The sequence below is a fragment of the Diceros bicornis genome, chromosome 3 (assembly GCF_020826845.1).
Source record: "Diceros bicornis minor isolate mBicDic1 chromosome 3, mDicBic1.mat.cur, whole genome shotgun sequence".
Taxonomy (NCBI): domain Eukaryota; kingdom Metazoa; phylum Chordata; class Mammalia; order Perissodactyla; family Rhinocerotidae; genus Diceros; species Diceros bicornis.
Window position 1 is genome coordinate 102,496,304 of NC_080742.1, and position 19,851 is coordinate 102,516,154.

Sequence of the window (19,851 nt, forward strand, 5' to 3'; positions counted from 1 at the left end):
GGCCATATCTAAACAGTCAGTGAGTGGGTCAAACACACCACCCACAGATGCCCAGCGCTGAAAATGCAACTTCAGCAGTGCCAGGAAAGGGGAAGTCTGTAGAATAAGCCTGATCCCAGGGGTAGGAGTGGAAGCACAGTGGGGCACACAAAGTCACTCCCGGCACTAAGTCCTGGGAAACCCGAAAGGTGAAGTGGGAGCTCTAAGAGCGGGAAGGAAGCCAAGGCAGAGACCTTTTCTGTAAGACGATTAACCACATTTTCTCTGAAAGGAGAAACGAAGAAAACTGATTAGAAATATACTATTTCAGAATAAACTACCAGGGAAAAAAAGAGTGAAAAAAGGATTTTTCTGGTCTGCCCCAATGACCTGGCACAAAGACTAAATGTAACTACCAGGTATTTCTATATACTTTGCAGTACAGTAAGCACCTCCTTGTGCAAGACCCACTTAGTTTTAATATTCACTAATACCCTATGTTCATGCCCAAGTTCATAAATTCAGCAGAATTCCCAGAGAAGAACCACCTACCATAACAAAGAGATTGTGAATAATGAAAACCAGCTGCATTCATCCTTCAGGATATACACCACGTGACGTTTGATGGGACTATTGTGGGATTAGCTGTATACCTATTCAATGTTTTGTATCATTTTGTATAAAATTAGCAAAATAAATGCCCTTTAACTTCCATCACCAGGACTGTGTCTCCCTTCATTAATAAGAACAAGTGACATCGACAGTGTCGTGCCATTAAGCCCCTGAGGGAACCGAATGCACAAGTCACTGGACACACAGGCAGCTTAAACGTGCGGGCAGCACAGGACACCAGCAGCATTCCAACAGCAGTGTGCCGGTGACACACGCAGCAGCACCACCACAGCCAACCTAACCAGGTCTGCCCACAACACCATTAGGTAGCTTGCGACAACACTACTAAGATTCCACATCATCTTTTAAAACCAGAAGCCAAAAAAAATTCATCTTGGGTTCACAATTCTCCCTTGTTAACAGGTGAGCCAGTCTCCCACTCGTGTGGACACTGCGCTCAGCCAGATGCTGCATCTCCTTGTGGCACCAACATGCTTGCGGGCAGACTCGGACTAGTGCTCACAGCACTCGTATTTCTACTGCCCAACTACAAGATCCTTATGGTCACAAACTTATTTTTCATAATCTTTTCCCTGTATAGCAGCAGGCACATTCATAACATCATAAAATTATTCAAAATATAAAAGGAACTAATTTTTTTAAACTGTTACCTATTTCTCACACGTACAACAAGCAGGAGACACTCTGGCTCACACAGCTATGATGGTGAATATAAATGAATGGTATAATTCAGCCAATTCAAGTATTTAGAAAGTTGTTGATATGATGCTAAAATATATATTTTAAGTGTAATTTCCCCCTTGGTCTAACACTTTAGTACATGACATGAACACATTTAAAATGATCAAGAAACTAGATTTTAAATAATCAATCTTACTTTCCCAGAAAGCAATAAAATAAATGAAAGGCCATTGTCAGTGAGTACATGATCATGATTTCAAAAAGATAAAAAGACTTCATTCTACTTTAGTCCATTCATAGCATCCTTAGGTTCCAGCAAATCCAATTTTGAAAGTATTAGTTCCCAGTACCGGGATGAATTGCCAATTGTGGAACAATTGTTAATGCATTTCTGCATAAAAACTGATAACAGATTTGGTCTTAAACATGTTCAATAATCTCTTACATTGAGGAACTAGGACTGTAAAATGGATGCTGTGGAGGGAAGGAGAGAGCCTGTGACCACGAGGGGTCGGAGCCTTTAATACACAACTTCCACTCCTTTTCTGGGGCCGAGTATTTAGGATGAAATGTGCTGACTTCCTTTTGCCAGGACCACATTAAGCCGCTCAGCTGAAGAAAGGACGTCTTACTACTTTGCCAGTGGCCTCCAGGCTCCACACGTCTTACAGCGAAACACGATGGTGACATGGAGGTTGGGGGGTGGGCTCTCCACAGCTTAAACCTGTCAGGTTTCTGGAGTGTAGTACAACTTTGCAAGGAATTCTTCAACCAAAAATACTTGGCCCCCAAAATCACTATTTTTAGCAAATAAGAGTTACTAAGGGCACCAAGATATCCTACAAGTAAAATCCAGCAGCAACCAAAACAGATGAGACCAATAGTTTATCCCATTAAAGAGGGGAGAGCAGCCATCTTCATGCCTTGTGTACTATCACTGGATGAAGAAACCTTAAGTTAATAGGATGCCAATACAGTGACACCTTAATCCATGAGAACTATATATGCAAATCTCTAAGTCAACCAGAATATTTTGCTGCATTTTGCGTTGAAAAAAAAAAAAGATGTAAATTTCATTTAAAAATAGTTCATATATCTGGCAACATACAGGATTGGCTCAAACAAAGAGTTGTCTTCTGCTGTGTCTGGGTGAACACACATTCAGCCACGTCTCTTACAAACGACTACACAATACGAGAGTCCTAACTGCTGAGTCGTGCGAAGCCCTGAAGACCGTCGAGCTGAGGTCCTGCTCTATTTCCTATATTTTTCTTAGGAGGCAGAAAGATTGTACAAAGCATTTTACAAAAGTAAATGCTTTCAGTAAGCTAAAAACAGAAATCTGAGGTTGAGGAAAATGCGTCTTTGTATCCACCACCACATTCTGTTCTTTCAGACCCCCGCTGGTTGAGCTTTGTGTTCCTCATTCAGGGACAAACACCAATCGCATGACGGAGACCCCTCAACAGGTCTCCAAGTCTGAGGAGGAGTGACAAGGGCTGGGGACTAAAAACCACACTGGAATCCAGTCGCTCATTTCTATTCAGAACTTCCCTCGTGTGCTGCCTCAGTCTGTGATGGACCAAAGTAAAGCCAGTGTGTGCTTCTTGCCTGGTACAAAACGGAAAACCTCAGAGCAAAATCACATGTGTTCTGTCCACACGGGGGTCACTGCAGACCGCGCTCTCGCGACGCCAGCCTTTTCGTGTGGTCATCGTCTGCCACTGAAGCCTGGCCACGTTTCACAGCGACAGTGAGGCCCTGGCCATGTGACCTGACGCTGCTACCCTCTCGCTGTCTCCCCCATGAATATGGGGGTCCTGAGGAGGCTGTACATCATTCTGGGTTGTCCTGAACCACTCGTCTTTCTCTCCCCCGCCTGGGGTGTGCACGTGTGTGTGTGTTTGTGTCGACATCGTGTCGACCTTACCTGCTGCCTTCACAGCCTCTGCAGTCGTCACGTTTCGGACCTTGGTGCTCACTTTGAAGGTCACTGCTGGTCCCAGAACACTGGAAGAGATCATTGAGGAGAAATTCAGAACTCAGCAGATGGTGTTGCTTCTCGGAAAGCTGCAAAGAAAACACTGACATGTTTATAAAACACATGCACTCAAGGCCACTGCTTGCTCCACATGTGACCTCAGCTGGGTTTCAGTTTTCCTGGACACCATCACTGTTTGTTCCCATGTTCCAATAATTCCATCGATGGGCTCTACTGTTCTAATACACACACTTGACAGTGCTCTTATAAAAACTCAAATCAACCCCCATAACCCAACAATAACAAGCAGATATTCTTGCAAAGGAAAAAGAATAATTGTTATGGAAACAGATTTTAGTATTTGGTTCCCAAGAGAGCAGAATGAATCAAAGGCAGAAAAGAAAGAGATTGGTATTTTAAAAATTCTCCTGACAGGAACCATTTAAAAACCTTATCAAAGTTGTTAAGAACTATTCAGTATAAAAATAACTGGCATAGAATTGCCAGAGAGGAATTATCAAAGTTTTTCAAAGCTTTTTAAACACTATATTGAACATGATTTTGAAAAATACATAATGTTTTTAATAATTTGATTCATCTGAAGGGGGAGGAGGAAGTCAGGGTCACCTCCACCAGGACTTCTCTCCTAGCTCCTCAGTCTCCTAGCTCCGTCATCTGCCTGGACACTCCTCATAAAGATTGTTCCCTCCCATTTCCCTCTTTTATCTCTCCCTCCTGTAAATGAAGGCACACAGTCCAGAGCTGGTGTCACATAGAGAGAAGGAATGAGCATGGCAGCCCGCGAGGAGGCGGTGCATTCTCAGCCCCACACTGAGCATGCTGTCTTTGCAGAACAGACACTGTTCTGCAGAGCATTGGTCTCCACGGGCCCAGAGCTGTCAGGATGCCTCTGGCAGGAGAGCTGCCCTTCCTGGTGGTCACTGGAGGTTCCCACCGTTACCTATGGACAGGCTCTTAAGTTCAACTGTCCTCGCCTCGGTCCAGGGGCTGGGCTCTCCTTGCTCATGCTGTAGAATCTTATCAATGTGCGTGGGTTCAACTACCAATAATAACACCAATAATAAGAGCAAAACAGCCACTTCTGCCATTTGTTAAGCCTCTACCACGTGTGTGCAGGAGCCTCACATATATTATGTTTAATCCTTCCAGTGTTCCTGCAAATCAGATGCCCTCACTGCCATTTTAATGATCACTAAACTGAGGATCCAAGGGCTTTCGACAGTCCTCTCAAGGGAAACACAGCTAGTAAGCCACAGATGACACCCACTCTCCATCTCTGCAGACCCCTCACCAAGCTGCCTACTTTACCTGCATAATCCAAAGTCCCTGCATGTTCTGACTGGGCCCTACCCGACCTGCTATTCCTCCTATCTGCTGTATTGCCCATTTCAGTGTTTACGATAAAATCATGTAAAAGGCACTAATAATAAGAACAATGTTAAGAAAGTATGTAAGAGTGAGAATCAACTGAATAATTTGAATCATATAATATTCCAAAATAGTAGAAACATAGCTAGTGGGAATGAAATTACCATATCAAAAATCTGCCACCTCCTTTGCATCTAATCTCTTGCTTCCCTTCCTTCCCAGTGCTCATTCATCCAGGGGCAAGTCTGCTGCTTCTTGGTCTTTGTGATTTCAGACCAAGTCTGCTTCCTTTGAACCTGATGAGTTCTTGTGGATTCAGACATCATCTTCACTCATGACACCCTGGTCTCAGCTTCTGGTCCTAATCCTCATGGGAGTTTCTGGCTCATTTCCCTGGCCGGCTAGCCCACTGTGCAAGCCCTCTATAAACGTAAAATGCTATGCCATTGTAAGGCAGCATAACTATCATTCCAACACCATTGTTGTTGGATATTCTACATAGAAGCCTTTGCATCAGCTCAACGAGATCTCCTTGAATCAGCTGCTGCCACCATGTCCACAGCTGTGTGCAGCAAGGAGGTTCTAGCCCATGGACAGTCCCTTTGGCTTCTTTGTACAAGCAATGTCCAGTTACCAGGTTCTGCTGAAACTCCTTGAAAATACCATCGTGTCCATCCTCCCTTCTCAGTCCCCAGTGTGATGGTTCTAGCCGAACTCATGTCATGGCAGAGCCGAGTCATCCCCATGTCCTGCATGTGGCACCCAGGGAATTGTCCTTAGGAACCACTGCACCACTGACCCTCTGAGTAGCAGCTGCACTCTCTGTCAAGCTTAACATCCTCTGTCAGCTCTGCAGGCCTCTCCATCTGAAGTGACCCGGCCCAACTACTTTCAATTGAATGAGGTTGGCTTCTCCTGGCCCCTGGAGCGATGGTTATTCCTGCCTTTGTGCCTTCACGCAAATCAACTTTCCTGCCACCTGTGTTTTCTCTCCTCACTGTGAGAATTAGGTTCTCTTCGCCTCTCAAAGCCCCGCTCAGTTCTGACTTCCCCCATAAGCACCTTGACAATGGCAAATCCTCTGTTTCTCTAACTTCCAGCAAGTGCAGTGAGCGCCTGACATTCAGAGCTTAAATTGCACATTAATTATTTTACAGATTATTCGTAGCTTCCCGAGTGCTCTTGGAGGGCATGCATGTGCCTTACACACGTGGTGGATGATGGATTCACGTTTGTGATTGAATCACGACATCTGAGTGCAACTATTTCTAAAATTAAGAGAAGGTCCTTATTAACATGAGCAGTACTCATCCACCATCAAAATAGCACTAATAACAGATCTTAACAACAGGACTTCAGGTTTATATGTAGTTTCTGTGACATTTCTAATTACCTAAATCTTCCCTCAGGTGCCGAAAGTTTTCTCTAAAGACCATGTGGATTTTCCTGGTTTCTCAGGGTTCAAAGGCACAGCACACCTGTGTCACGAGAAGATTGTGGCTCATCTGCCACCCCCACACTGTGGGACCCACAGGAGAGGCAGACAAGCACAAAGACTGCCTTCCTTTCAGGACGCCGTGCGTCGCCGCCTGCTCATTAAGGGACACACAGCTGGGAACGCACCTAGTGCACGGGAAGCACTCACTGTGTGTCGGCTCTACCAACAAGACTCCAAATACACCCGCATGTGTGCAGCACCGAGCCCCTGCGCTGCCCAGCACTGGCCCAGGCGCTGGGTGCATGCTATTTCCTGGGCTCACAAGAGTCCAGCAAGGGACGAATCACCCCATTTTACAGAGCAGATTGAGAGAGGTGTAGCAATCCGACCTGCTGCATAACTTCTCACAATGTGAACGTGGGCACGCTCTTTCCCCAACACCTGCTTTGACGTGGACATGTGATGATGTGAAAGTCTCTTTACAGAGGTCTCTACTGCAAGTCTACATCTGGTGTCACTGTTTTGTCACCTCTGCTGAGCCTTCTAACCTCTTAGACCTCAGTTTACTCAACTGTAAAATGAGGAGGCATGTTCTGGCCCAGGAGGCTCTGGCTTTCCCATGGCAAATCACTGTGTGAAGCAAATGCCCAATGAGGACACCACTGCCATGCAGTGTGCCAGACAAGAGGAAGGGAGGGCAGGGGTGCAGAGGCTCAGCAGAGACCACAGACCTCGTCCCAGAAAGCTCCGCAGGAGTCCCCACCACTCAGACCCCTGCAGCCCCTTCGCAAAACACCACCTGGTCCTGCCGGCCCCAGGCACCCAGCTGCGTGCACAGGGCTGGCTGTGCCAGAAGCATGCAGAAGCCCAAGCTTCCCACCACCGGCCCTGGAGAAGAAGACGCTCCGTGAATAAACATCTCGGTGAGCACAACTGGAACCGGGGACTGCAGCCCGCTGTGGACCCACGTTCAGGAAGCGTCAGATCCTAAACTAAGTGAGAATTCATTTGATAAACATTTGCAAGAATGCTCTGAGGGGTGACTCAACCCAGCACAGGGGAAGCACCACGCGCAGAGGCCACAAGCACCGCCATAAACCCACAGCTCTAAAGGGGGGGTCGACGTGCGATTCATCTTCTCTCCTCTGCTCTGTGATCCTTGGAGCTAACATTAAGTCCGTTTGTCTTTATACTGCAATAAACACTGTTGCTTCTGAGCATAGGGCTGTTTGCAAACAGCGGGTGGAGACAACTCATTTCACGCGTGCCCTGAAGGGCTCTGATTGTTGGAGGTTTCTCCCTTCAGAACAGCACCTCAGTGCAGATGTCCGAGCTGGACACAGGACTGGACACGTAGGCTGAAGGCCCGGCAAAAACCAGAGGCTGACAAGGAAAAGAAAGATCGCCTTGCTGTGTTGGGAAAATATTCAAAATATTAGATCTAGGCATATACTTAATGCAGTATCGGGAAATAATATCTGGGAATTTCAAGTGTGAGATTTCACAGGCTGCATCAGGGCACACATTCCGAATGACTCTCACCTCATTTGCCGAATTTTTTTCCTAGTCAAGGTAAGCAATGTGTGGGGAGACTCCCGATGCCAATGCACCGCCGTCTCCCTTAGTGACCTGTGGAATAGATCACTTGACATTTACAGATGAATTACCCCCCTGTGGGCTGTCAGTGCCTCTGCCACTGCTTGCCACTCAATTTCCACTGCACTGCCCTCAGCCATAAAGCATTTGTAACATGTTGCAAACTGTGACCCTCTCTCTTCTGTTCTGTTTACAGGGATGAGGAAATGACAGGATTTGTGCAGAAATGGGGCTTGGTGGTTGACTGCTGAGGGAACACCTTGCCCATCTCAGCAAATGCCCACTGCCGAGGCGGATGGACGGAGCACACAGGAGGAGGACTCTTCCTTCCAAACGGAAGAAGCAGTTTTGGTCAACAGAGTCACAAGAAGGTGGGGTGGTGGAAGGCCTGTCTGCACACCTGCTCCAGCCAGCTCAAACGGTATTCATGGATGAGAGCACGCATGAGACATGAGAGCACTTCAATTCCTGAGGAGTGACGACTCCAGCCGTGGGCACTTCGGCATGTTCCTCTGCCGGCCTTTCAGGGCTGCCACATTCCGTGGGAAGTTGTCCCAGGAGCAAGTGCAGCCTACCTTACCCTCTAGTGGAAGAGAACTCCAAGAGCAGGGTGGCAGCGTGAGGCCAGCACAGATGTCTGGTGCCGGGGCCACCCCGTGGTTCAGGGCCAGCACAGAGGAGATGCTCAATTAAAATTCACAGAATGAGACAAGCGACTTTTTGATGAGAGAGAAAGCATCAAAGTGACAGGAAACATGCTGAAAGGCCCAGAGAGTTACTGCCGTGCCAGAGAACAGCAGTGGGGAGTGTCCAGCTGGAACAGACACCAGGGGTACACTACGCCAGGTGCTCCCATCGTCTGTAGGACTCTGAAGTAAGTATTCCTTGGGCATAAAGTGTTTTGACCAGTCTTTTTAAATGCAGGGTATTAAAGGGCAATAAAAAGAATGAACTCTGAAGCAAACGGAATGCCCTAGAACCTTGCCGTCATACTAGTCACTAAATGCAGGAACCAGTTAAAGCAAGTCCACCCTAGGCTCTGCTGATGGTGCAGCAGTGGCATCGCACCACAGGTGGGGTCCCCACGAAGCACCTCCGTGGAGAGGTCCTAAGGACAGTCTCCTTAGAAGACTAGAACGCATTCCAGGTGAATGAACAGGAGGCAAGGACGCAGGCACCACACACGGCAATTTCCTGTGAGGTGTGTAGGGGGTAGACTAAAGAAACGCTGTGTTCACTACACCACACGCACCTTGGGCGGGTCCCAGTACAACGGTGGAGGCGTGAGGCCGCGGGGCCGACGCTCCAAGACAGACAGTGGACGCAATCAGACGACTCCTGCTTACAACAACCCCACAGATGGGAGGAGGGCACCTCACAGAGCCGACAGAGCCACCACTGGCGACACCCAGGATGTCACAGGCGGTCACGACCGCGTGCTTGCTGTGCTCGCCTCCTTGGAGACATGGGGTCCTCCCTCATGCCATCTCCACTACTTGCTCATTTTCCGTCTTTCCTTCGCTTTCGGCATTTGAGCGCAGAGATGACTCTGACAAACGAGGTGACTTTCGGCTGGTGTTTCCACTTTGAGGGTGCAGCTGTTACCACTCAGAGCTTCCAGGATCCCGGAGCAGTAGCGAGCGAGCCATCAGGGACCCCCTGGAATTAGAATGGGGTCACCTTCGCTGCAGCCTGGACCTCTGGCTGAGGTCTCTTCTCTAAGGCGTTCCTAGACACTCTAATTAAGGCAAATGGAATCAGTCCACTCTTGAGTAAAAATCAGTCCACTTGAGTAAACACTCCAAGCACCAACATCCCCAATCTAAGGACTTGCTTCAGAGCACCTCCAGGCCCCTCGACAGCCCGACTCAGGGCTCCTTTCCTGCCTGTGGACCATCAGCACCCTCGTCTCTCATGCCACGGGAGCCTTCTTGGTGGCCTTCGCTCAGCGTGCTCTCCTGCCGTCCACTCCAATCTCCTCAACGCAGCTCAGGAGGGAAGAAGAGAGAGGAGCCCCCACTCCTCCAAAGCCGGCAAGGGAGGCCACAAGCCGCAGGTCTCCTTACACTCTGTGCAGCTCACCTCTGAGGTGGTCACACCATCACTCTTTAGGTGAGAAAACACATTTTGGGGAACCACAGAGTTGGCACACAGAGCCACCTGCTCCAACTTCCCAGACCCCATGGGTTTCAAGGCCACTGTGTGTCCCAAGAAGCAGGTGTCTCCCCCGCTCTCCAGGGGAGGCCACACGTGGTTAACACCCTACAGCTCCCCTTTCAAGATAAACTCATGAACATGTCAAAAGAGGTCTCAGACAAGGAGGCTATCAGCCAATTACAGAGAGAGGTGGTATTTTAATTTTATTTCAGGCTCTGAAACTGAACATATTTAGGCACAGGTTATTGAGACTTCTTCAAAACGTAGTGCCTGTTAGTCACGGAGTAACCACTGAAATTCCACCTTAGAGAAGAAGGGAGACACTTGAGGACTGATGCCTGCCCCAGAGCCGCCGCACCAACGCTCCTACCCCACGCCAGCTATGAGGCACAGTACTTCCTTGCTGGTGACAAGTAAAGGGTGGAAGTTTGCAAAGTTTCACTTTTACCTATGATCAGGGAGGATCAACTGCCCTAAGGATCAACCGCCCACTCCCACGGGCGGGAGAGCAGTGGGGCACGTCCACTGGCCCTGCACTCTGCAGCATCAGCCGTTATCACGTCCCGGCAAACCATGTCGAAGCCACTGCCACACTGAGCTCTGAAGCTGACCCTGGGCCTTCCCAGTCCGTGGGCTGGTGTTCGTGATCTTTGTGGGTGAATACCCAGACCCTCCAGCTCCTTGAGTCTAGAAGCCTGGGCGTGCTCAGAAAAGGATAATCCTCGATCTGGTGGAAGCCGCAGGCCTGAAGAGTTCTAATTGGCTGAGCACGTGTCCTCAGCCTCAGGGGCTCTTGGCGCCTCCTGGCCAGTTGTGGAGGAAAGAGGTGGAATAGGGATGGGCTCAGAGCTCACACTCAGACCCCACGTCACACCAGAGAGCAAGGAAGTGGAGGAGGATCCTCAGCCAGCTCCGCAGGGATTGGAAGGGAAGGCAGGTCCCACACAGACAGGGGGACGGGTGAGAGATGGAAATGCAGGGGTGACCTAGGGACAGAGAGCCTGACTCCACCCTGTCCCGGCACGGGGCTCCAGCAGGGACATAGGAAGTGGAGGTCCCCCAGTAGGTGGCCAGTCCCACTGTACACCCACCCTCTCCCATGGACCACAAAGGTCTGACGATCCCACCCAGCACCTCTGACCTTCCCAGGGCCTCCCCTCCTCAAAGCCCACCTCCTCCCGGAATGCCACTCCCGCCCCAGTGCTCACCCTCGGCGCCCCTTCACTTACGGTCTGTGCTACGGTTTGACACAAGCACATTGCTCTTATAGATGTATTTCAAGGGCATAAGTCATTTCTACCCAACGACATCAAGACTTCTGGGGCACAGTGGCCATTGCATGAACCCCCACTCCCTCCCACCAAAAGAGACAGAGCAAAGAGGCATCCTCTCCGGAGCCTGGGGCCAGCCCAAATATGAGCCCTCCTACATCCTGCCTGAGAGCACTGAAGTATCTGGATGTCCAAACATGCAGAATAAACCAACACACAACGCACAAGCCCAAGTCATGAGGCCCCACCAAGGCTCACTCTCTCGAGTCTCACTCTCCACCTTCCTTCATTGATCCCCTAAGGAAACGCTATAGACATTCGCTCCTGACCACGACGTGTCAATACCACAGATACACCAAGCACTGCTTACGTGCTGTGGCTCTCTGCAGGGCTACGGATCACTGTGATGTCCAGGATTTCTGCCCCCACACACCTGTGTTCTCTCCCTTGAGGCAATATTGGCCCCAGTGGGAGGGCACGCCCAGGAGGGGCTGGGTGTGGGTAAGCAGACAGGACTCGCATTCCTACGTGGACAGTGGATGATGGAGTCAGGGGAGGTCAGGGGAGAACCTCCTAAGATGTGCTTCTAATCTCACTTGTCAACTCTCAGTCTCACCCTAACTCAGGGGCAAAGAAAGTCTTTCTCCCAGGCCCCCACTTTTGCAGCAAAGGTTAACACCGCAGGCCTGAGACTGCCATCCCTAGAAAGCTTACATGCAAGTCCGGCCATGGGCTGGCAGCTGGGAACTCAGATACCAGGAGGATACCCACCCTTCGGTAATCAATAAGAGGGGCTCCCCATGCCCAAACTGTCCCATCCTTCCCTACTCATTAATAGGGGCTCCCTGTGCCCAAAAGGCTAAGGCTGTGTAGGGTCTGAATGAGGCTACTGGGGCGGGAGTGAGGTACCACTGATTACTACCGTCTTCCTCCTAGGACCCTGTGGCCTTGGCTGTCCTGACCGTCTTGTTCAACAATCCAGTCCTCCATAAATTTGGGGAAAACTTAGGAAGCTCCATGTCCATAATGCTGGCATAGAAAGGGGGAATTACTTTGTTTAAGGAGGAAGTAAAAAATAAAACAGACGTCTAGAGCCTTGCAAAGTCTCTGTGAAGCAAACATAACATTTAATAGTAGAGCTTGCAGGGAGAAGACAAGTCCCGTTCTTTCTTTTTTCTTTTTGAGGAAATCATATGTCGATAAATGAGTGGAGTTCGTCCTGCAGCACGATATATCAACTCTACTGATACAAAGAACTGAGGTTTAGATTAGGAAGTAATGACTGAAACGGAGAGAAAGAAAGACAAACATCAGGTCAGAAGTATAGTCAACTTTCTGACAGTCAAATGCACTTATTGTGAGAGGTGATTCCTGTTTATAGTGGAAGAAATGCCAAAAGGTGGAACCCACCCACCTAGACGCAAATCTTTCTTACTCTAGTAAAAGAGAGTCTTCACAACCACATCTCAGCTTAGGAGATCTCAGTGGGTGTGCGACTCTTGAAAAATGCTTTTACATGGCCCCCTGTGGAGACTATACTAGGAGGTAAAAACTACACATTATTATTAGGAGTCAATTCCCAACAAGGCTGGAAATACTTTGAAAACATATATCCCTGAGATCTTGCAGAATTCACTGATTTAAAACTACCTTTAACCAATTGAAGCAAACCACACATGTGCCACAGATGAGAGATTCTCTCATCACTCTAATTCTAGCTGTAGTTATCTCTGTTTTAAATGTAAGTCCAATTGGTCCTGAGCTCTTTAAAATTCAGTGTTTCTATTGACATTGACTATATATTGATAATTGCTCATTTTCTTTTTCATGGTCACAGAACATGCTAACAAAGAATAGAAGTAACTTCTAGCATTTTAACATTGATATGTCACTTGTTTTCCAGGATTTTCCCCTCCTATCACTTAAGGTTTATGAAACAAACAAGCCAGCCCTCCATTAACCAGAGTATTGAGAGTAAGAGTTCTAAATGGTCTTTTCTTTAAATGGGGACACTTTCTTTCCCTAAAACTGGTACTGCCCCTGAACTGTGTCCGAGGATCACATTTAGAAATCCCTTTTTTCCCCTACTTTTGTCATTAAAATAATTTAAAAATACATATAATGTTCTGCCTTTATAATACCAATATACTGACATATGAATATACATAATCATGGATCTCAAGGTCTTCTTCTGAATATTAATTTTCATTGCATGATACTCTAATCATAGGAATTACTAGACACTGAACTCAGTCTGTACTCAGACCTGTATTTCAGTCGAGACTGGGGAAGGCAAGCCAATCTCTGATGAAAGCTTATTTTTGTTATTATTTAACACCATTTCCAAAACATAGAACACTGTAAAATTCCAGTCAACTGAGGGTTCCACTTAGTTTGGCTCATCTGGGTGTTGTTTTTTCTATATAATAATAGGTTATACATAACACGAGAGTATTTGTATCTGGTCAACCTTTAGGGTCTACACTGAATATAACATATATGACCATAGTTTTCCTTATAAACACTGGCTAAAAAGAAGCTAACTTTGTACTCAGTTTATCGAAACTCCCAGGTTCAGGTTCCCTTAAATTTCGGGGGAAAAATAAGATCAAGAAGGCACATTTGACAACAGCAGATAGTTTTAAAGTTAATCATTTAATGTTGATGCTTTACAACTAAGGTAAAAGTAAATGCTGATCTTTTTAACTGATGCATTTTCTTGAAAGTTGTTTAGAAATAAAAGAAAACAAACTTCTGATAGAATATTTAATTTAAAAAAATTTTTACTAGCATGCTCCCCCTTGGCTTTACAGACTGATCTGTGCTTTGTCTGTCTGATGCCTGCATTTGAGAAGAAGCCCATAACATGGACGGAAGGATGATGGATAGATGGATAGATAATAGAGATATGTATGTATATATTGCCTACATTAATGCAAACGTATTGAGACATTTTCTCAAAATCCTATCTATTACTTAAGAATATATCTGCATTAACTTTTCTCAAGTAAAGTGGGCTATACATTTAGTGAACTGCTCATTTTGCACCTTACTCAGTATTAGTTTAAGAAAAACAAAGTGTTAATAAAGGTCTCAAAGTTACCAAACAAAATCAGAGTGATTTAAGAGACTTACTGTTTCTGGCTGAACATAAATTTGAGGCCAAGTAAGAGGAGGAAGATTTCTTTATATATACTACCTGCTTTTGAGGGGCTTCTTAAAGCAGCCCCTCAACTAGCCTTCAGGCTGAGGCACTAGAGATGCACACATTGCACCCAGCGCCACAGCTGGCCTCAAGAGAGCACAAACCAGGAGAATGTGCTAGTGTAGAGCTGAACAACATAATCGCATAATTTAGACCCAAAGCAATTTATCTGGCAATGCTCTCATTTTATAGATGAATAAACTGAAAAACATGGAGTTTTAAGGATGAGCCCCAAATAGTCCAGTTCTAATATCAACACCACCACTGGAAGACTGACTTCTTGATTCTCCATTGAGAGCTTTTTGTAGAACACTGTGATCATCAGACAGTCTACACACTGGCATTCATCAGTGTCCTCGCCTCACTCTGTCACTGGGCCAAGAACCACGTTGCTTACACTTTCTTTCCCTAAAACTGGTACTGCCCCTGAACTGAGTCTGAGTATTACCAGCCTCTTCCCAGTCTTCCTCATCAGCTGTCCCTAACTCTGGGGAAGCCCGCAGGTCAGTAGTGGGCTAATCCACGCTGCCAACAGAAAAATGAGCTCACATCTGGCTGCTACAGAATTATCTGTGCATGCCTCATTCCATCGATGTCATATCACAAAATTCTAGAATTCCAGGTAGATAGCAAAGTAATGCACACATATATCCCTAAAGCATACTTGCTATTACCATATTTTCTGCACAATTATATATTTCTGCCTCCCAAACATCAGGCAATAACTTTCCAAAATATCTAATTTGACGGCCTACAAAGGAGGAAGGACTGAGACAATCAGTTCCTACTTCAATGTGTGAGGAAACATAGACTTGCAAAGTTATTGCAAGATAATTTAACATAACGTGAGGTTAACCAAAACATAATTATTGATGATGCTTTATCTTCCTAAAGGCTTCAGTAATTGCTTTTCTGTGCAGATTGTCTCTTATTCACAATTACGTCGTGATTATGTGCAATCTGGGAATTCCTTTCTGTCTAGGGAATGCCTGTCCTGGCCCTCTTTTCTTCTCACAGAGCATTTGGAAGAAAATAGATTATTCAATATTTATGTTTTGGCTTTGAACTTTGAAAGCATTTGCTTAGTTTTTAATTCTCACAACAACTTATTTTCCTGTTCTGACTGATAGGTGGTATGACCAGTCACAAGGAACCCTGTATGACACCGGCATGGACTCGTTCCATGACTGCCTAGGTCTGCCCAACCAGGAAGAGCAGAACGCCCTTCGTGCCTGAAGGACCAGGGCCGCCTGAGATGTGTATTCTGTTGCAGCTGGACTCACATGGTGCTTAAAGAGGAATGAATTAAACAAAAATTAAGTAAGTAACTGAATTATTAGTGAAAAACATTTAGAAACAAAAGTGGTCACCTAAAAATTAGGACTAAGGCTTTTCTTGAAACCTCAGAGAACTGGGCACGATGGCCTTTCAGTGCTGCTGGACAAGCAGCACAGGCTGGACGGTAAGCTCCCTCCTTGTAGGATGGGCCCTGGACCTCCAGCCTGCCACGTCCACCTGTTCCTGAGGATCTCCTGGGTGCTGAGCTCACTCTGTTTTTTCCCTGGTTTTATTTTTGTTTTCCTGGACACCCAGGCTGCTAAATTACCGAGGGCACCGGCCTGGCCTTTATACATATTCCAGTTTGTAACTCACAATGTGATGCAACAAACACTCGGAGGCCGGTTTCCACTGGGGCAGGAAAGAGTCGCTAGGTTCCCCAATCAGGGTGTTTGTGTATTTTTCTCCTGTCCCTCGTTACGGATTAAGTTCCCACGTGTGAGAAGTGAGGACTCCTGCAGGATGGTGAAGTCCAGTCCTTTAAGGCTTTCCCATAGAGATGGATCCTGAATAAAGTGTCCTGACTTGCCTGCTCAACAGCCTTGCTGACAATAGCATGTTTGTAACGTCGCTGACCCAAGAGAGAAAAGCAGAAGACTAAAAATGATTTCCACTTTATTCTTGTGAGAAAAATAAGGAACTGAGCAGAGGTGTCTCGTATTGACAGCACATTGACAAATATATATAAAATATATATTTACTGCAGTGTTTAGTTTTATTTCAATATAAATCTAACATTTTTCATGTGTTTACATGTTTCTTGGTTTAATTTGCCCAAGGTCTAATGGCAAGTGGAGAAAAACAGATGGAAACTCAGGTGCCTGTATCCAGAGCCTACCGACGGACTGAGTCATTCACTCACTCGCTGAGCAAAGCCTGAGCACCTCATGTGTGCCCGACACTGTTCCAGGCACTGAAGATACATCACCGAGTAATAAGACACAGTCCTTGCCTTCAAGGACCTCATGATCTACCAGGAGAGAAAAAGATTCCACTGTTCTAGATCAAAGAGTCACTATAAGAGTCTCTCAGGGAGTCCCTAACTACTGGACCGTCCAAACCTCTGGACAGCAGTAGACATGAGAGTCGTTTTTTGACGGAACAGTGAACGTGATGCTAGAACAACGGGACAGGCTGACTTGGGTTGAATATTTACACAGCAGGCACTGGTCTAAGCCCTCTGCTGGAGTTCTCTCCCAGGATCTTCACAGCAACCCTGTCAGCCTCAGGACCAGCTGTGTGATTGTGGAACCCAGTGCAAAATGGAAATGCAGGGCCTCCTGTTAAAGAACTTAATATTCAGAGTTTCAAGACAGCAGCAGCAGAGCATTGAACCAAGTGGGGGCCTCCTGATAGCAGGGTCCTAGGTCATAGCCACACTATGCCCTGACTGTCCACGATTTACAGGTGGGGAAACTGAGGTTTAGAAATGCTAAGTAACTTGACTCTTCTAAGTTGTCAACACTGATGACAAGGGGGCTCAATCAATACTTTAAATACTAATGTCCTTAATCAAAGCATGGAGATCTATTTAAAATGAGAAATGGCATCTTTCACTCAAACACAATTATTATGTGTGAATACACGGCAGTTCCTTCCTGCTGTCTCATCTTTAGCCTAAAGACAAAGCTGAGGCTGTTTTGACAAATTGTGACAATTCCTTGAAACTCTGTATTTCAAGGAAAACCACATGTAGCTGTCTCTAGCCAGTCGGCTGGATCTTGGCAATCTCACAGTGTGTACACAGGGCAGAGCCAGTGCTCCTGCTCTGGGAAGAAAGGACTCCATCCGGCCCCTCCTTCTCTGCCCCCTTAAGGTAGCATCACCGAGCAAACCCTGAACCGAGGTAGAGCAAGGTGACAGCATCCACCTGTGAGCACCAAAGCCTGCAGGCAGCAGACACATTAAGTAAGGTGCAAACACTTTATACCAAGCCCTCCAGTAGGGCTCCGGGTTGTACTGTTGGAGGCTCTTGGCTGTGAGCAATGTTTATTTACCTTGAGCATAAGCTCTGCCACTTTTAATTTGCACTGCCTTGGGATGCACACCAAAGTATCCAGGGCTTTGTAATCACTTGGGCCACACAGCAAGCCAGAGGAGTCAACCCAGTGAGTTAAAGGCCATTCTGACCCTTCCTCCTACTTCTACTTCCTATTAAATGTCTTTGTAAATCACAGAGACAATATGAGGGGGCAAATAATGACAATTCTGCCACAGAAAACTGAAGCAGGCTTTCCCGAAGCCTCCAAACTCCTATGGGTCCTCTCACAGGTGGAGGGAGGTGTAGGGGGGCGGACGAGGGTGTGGGGCCCAGGGAGGAGGGGCAGAGGGAGCCTCAGCTGGGCTCGGGCATCCCCCAACTCTGTGCACGGGAGACCCTAATGAAAAGTGTCAGGACTGTGAACTCCCACTGCTGCATCCTTAGTAAGCATCTTGAAAAACAAGAACACTGTATTTTCATCAATCCAGTAAACCCCACAGATGGGAAACTAAACTGCTTCTTACATCGTGAAAACACATGAAGATTGATCACAGAATTAGGCTGTCCTCCCGGATGCCCTCCGTTGATCCAAGCCTTCAGGGGCTGATCCCTGAAGCAGCGGAAGCTCGTTAGAAGCGGCACTGACACTGGTCCCCACCTCTCTGTGGAGTCAATGAGCTCAGAATGTCTTCTTTTCTATTGTAGGTCCCTGCAGCACCGCCCACCTGACTGAGAACTGCAGAAAGCAGCCCGAGCATCAATCAGCACCGCCGTGGACAGCCATGATTAGATTATAAAATCATAACTGGTCGTTGTGCGTCTGCTGGCATAATTACATCAGCATGCTAATGCCGTTTTAATGGCTTCTAATGATGTAATAAGAAATAATGGAATTTACTTGACAGCTACATAACCATTAACAAAACATATTAAGCATAACTAGTACTTCCATAAAAATGCAGATAATCTCTGAGGGTGCCAGCTCCCATGGAGGCCTCTCTTCCTCTCCTAGAACAATGAACAGCCCCAAGAATGTGCTCTAAATGCAAAGCCAAGTGCTGCTCATGTGATCACCCCTCCCCGGGGCCTCCATCACCTAACTCAGTCTGTCCAGAGGGCGCACGTCCTGTCCTTGGTGTGTGCCATCACTGTGCTGAGTCCTGGGGTGACACACAGGACAACACATACATCTTGGGAGAGGCAAAGCTAACACCACATGTGCACACACACATACACACACAGTAATTACAGACATTAACCAGCCAGGACTGAGGGCTTCAGAGGCTTTGGCACCAAGAGCACAAGATCTCAGCTTTGAAACATGAACAAGATTAGGAGCAGGGGAGACTGAGGACACCCCCAGCTGGGCAAGGCCACAGGGGAAGGTACTCTTGAGTGTTTGGCTCACACGAGACCTGTGGACCAGATTCCAAGAGGTCTAAAGAGAGGGCGGTGGTATCAGGGTTGGCTCTGTAGGAAGTAGGAAGCCCCCAGTTTTCTGAGCAGGGAAGAGACTGTGGCAAGCGGTATTTACAAAATGTCTGGTTTGGCACCCAGCTCAGCTAGCCAGCTCAGGCCTGCCCTTCAGAGAGGCTGGAAAGTGCTCCTTGGATACTCACCTGCTCGAATCAGTCTCCAGACATAGAAGCCATTTGCTTGAGTGGGAACAAGGAGTGAGGAGCTGACCTGAGGTAAAGGGCAGGAAGAGAGGGAGTGCAACCAGCTTCGCACTTAAATTAGCATGCACCTGAAGCCCCTCCAATCCAGACATGCCCCTCCCACCTGAAGACCCTCTGGTCTTGATGCCCCACTCCCAGCCTCCTGGCAGCTGATGGTCCTGCCACTTTGCTGAGACTCCTAAAGATGGATGAGCCTTGTTTACTTCTTGAACACTCGATCCCCCTGATGAGGGAGGAATGGGAAAGATGCTGGGTGGGGGAGAAAGGGAGGTAGCAGGTAGGCAACATAGAACGCTGTGGGACGTGGCGGGAGAAGATCCGTCCCATCTTAGGGGACTGAGTTTAGGTCCAGGGCGAAATGTGCTTCTCAGCCTTGGAAACCCAGGTCGCGTTCTCTCCAGAAAGACAGAAACCCTACACCTTCCTTCGATGGCACCCAAAGACTGTAAAACATCACCACCCACAAAAGCCCTGGAGATGTGAGCAGCAGTTCCATCTCTGTGTAAAAGAACCTCAGTCCTGC

The 19,851-nt window shown here is 47.2% G+C and overlaps 1 protein-coding gene across 1 annotated transcript in view; it reads right to left on the reverse strand.

Annotated features, from left to right (window-relative positions):
- The window catches only part of PTPRN2 (protein tyrosine phosphatase receptor type N2), a 911,136-nt gene that overhangs the window by 498,299 nt on the left and 392,986 nt on the right, over positions 1–19,851 (reverse strand). Inside the window, exon 11 of the mRNA XM_058535313.1 lies at positions 3,224–3,303. Within this exon, the coding sequence (XP_058391296.1) occupies positions 3,224–3,303 (80 nt within the window). The remainder of the gene's footprint in view (positions 1–3,223; positions 3,304–19,851) is intronic.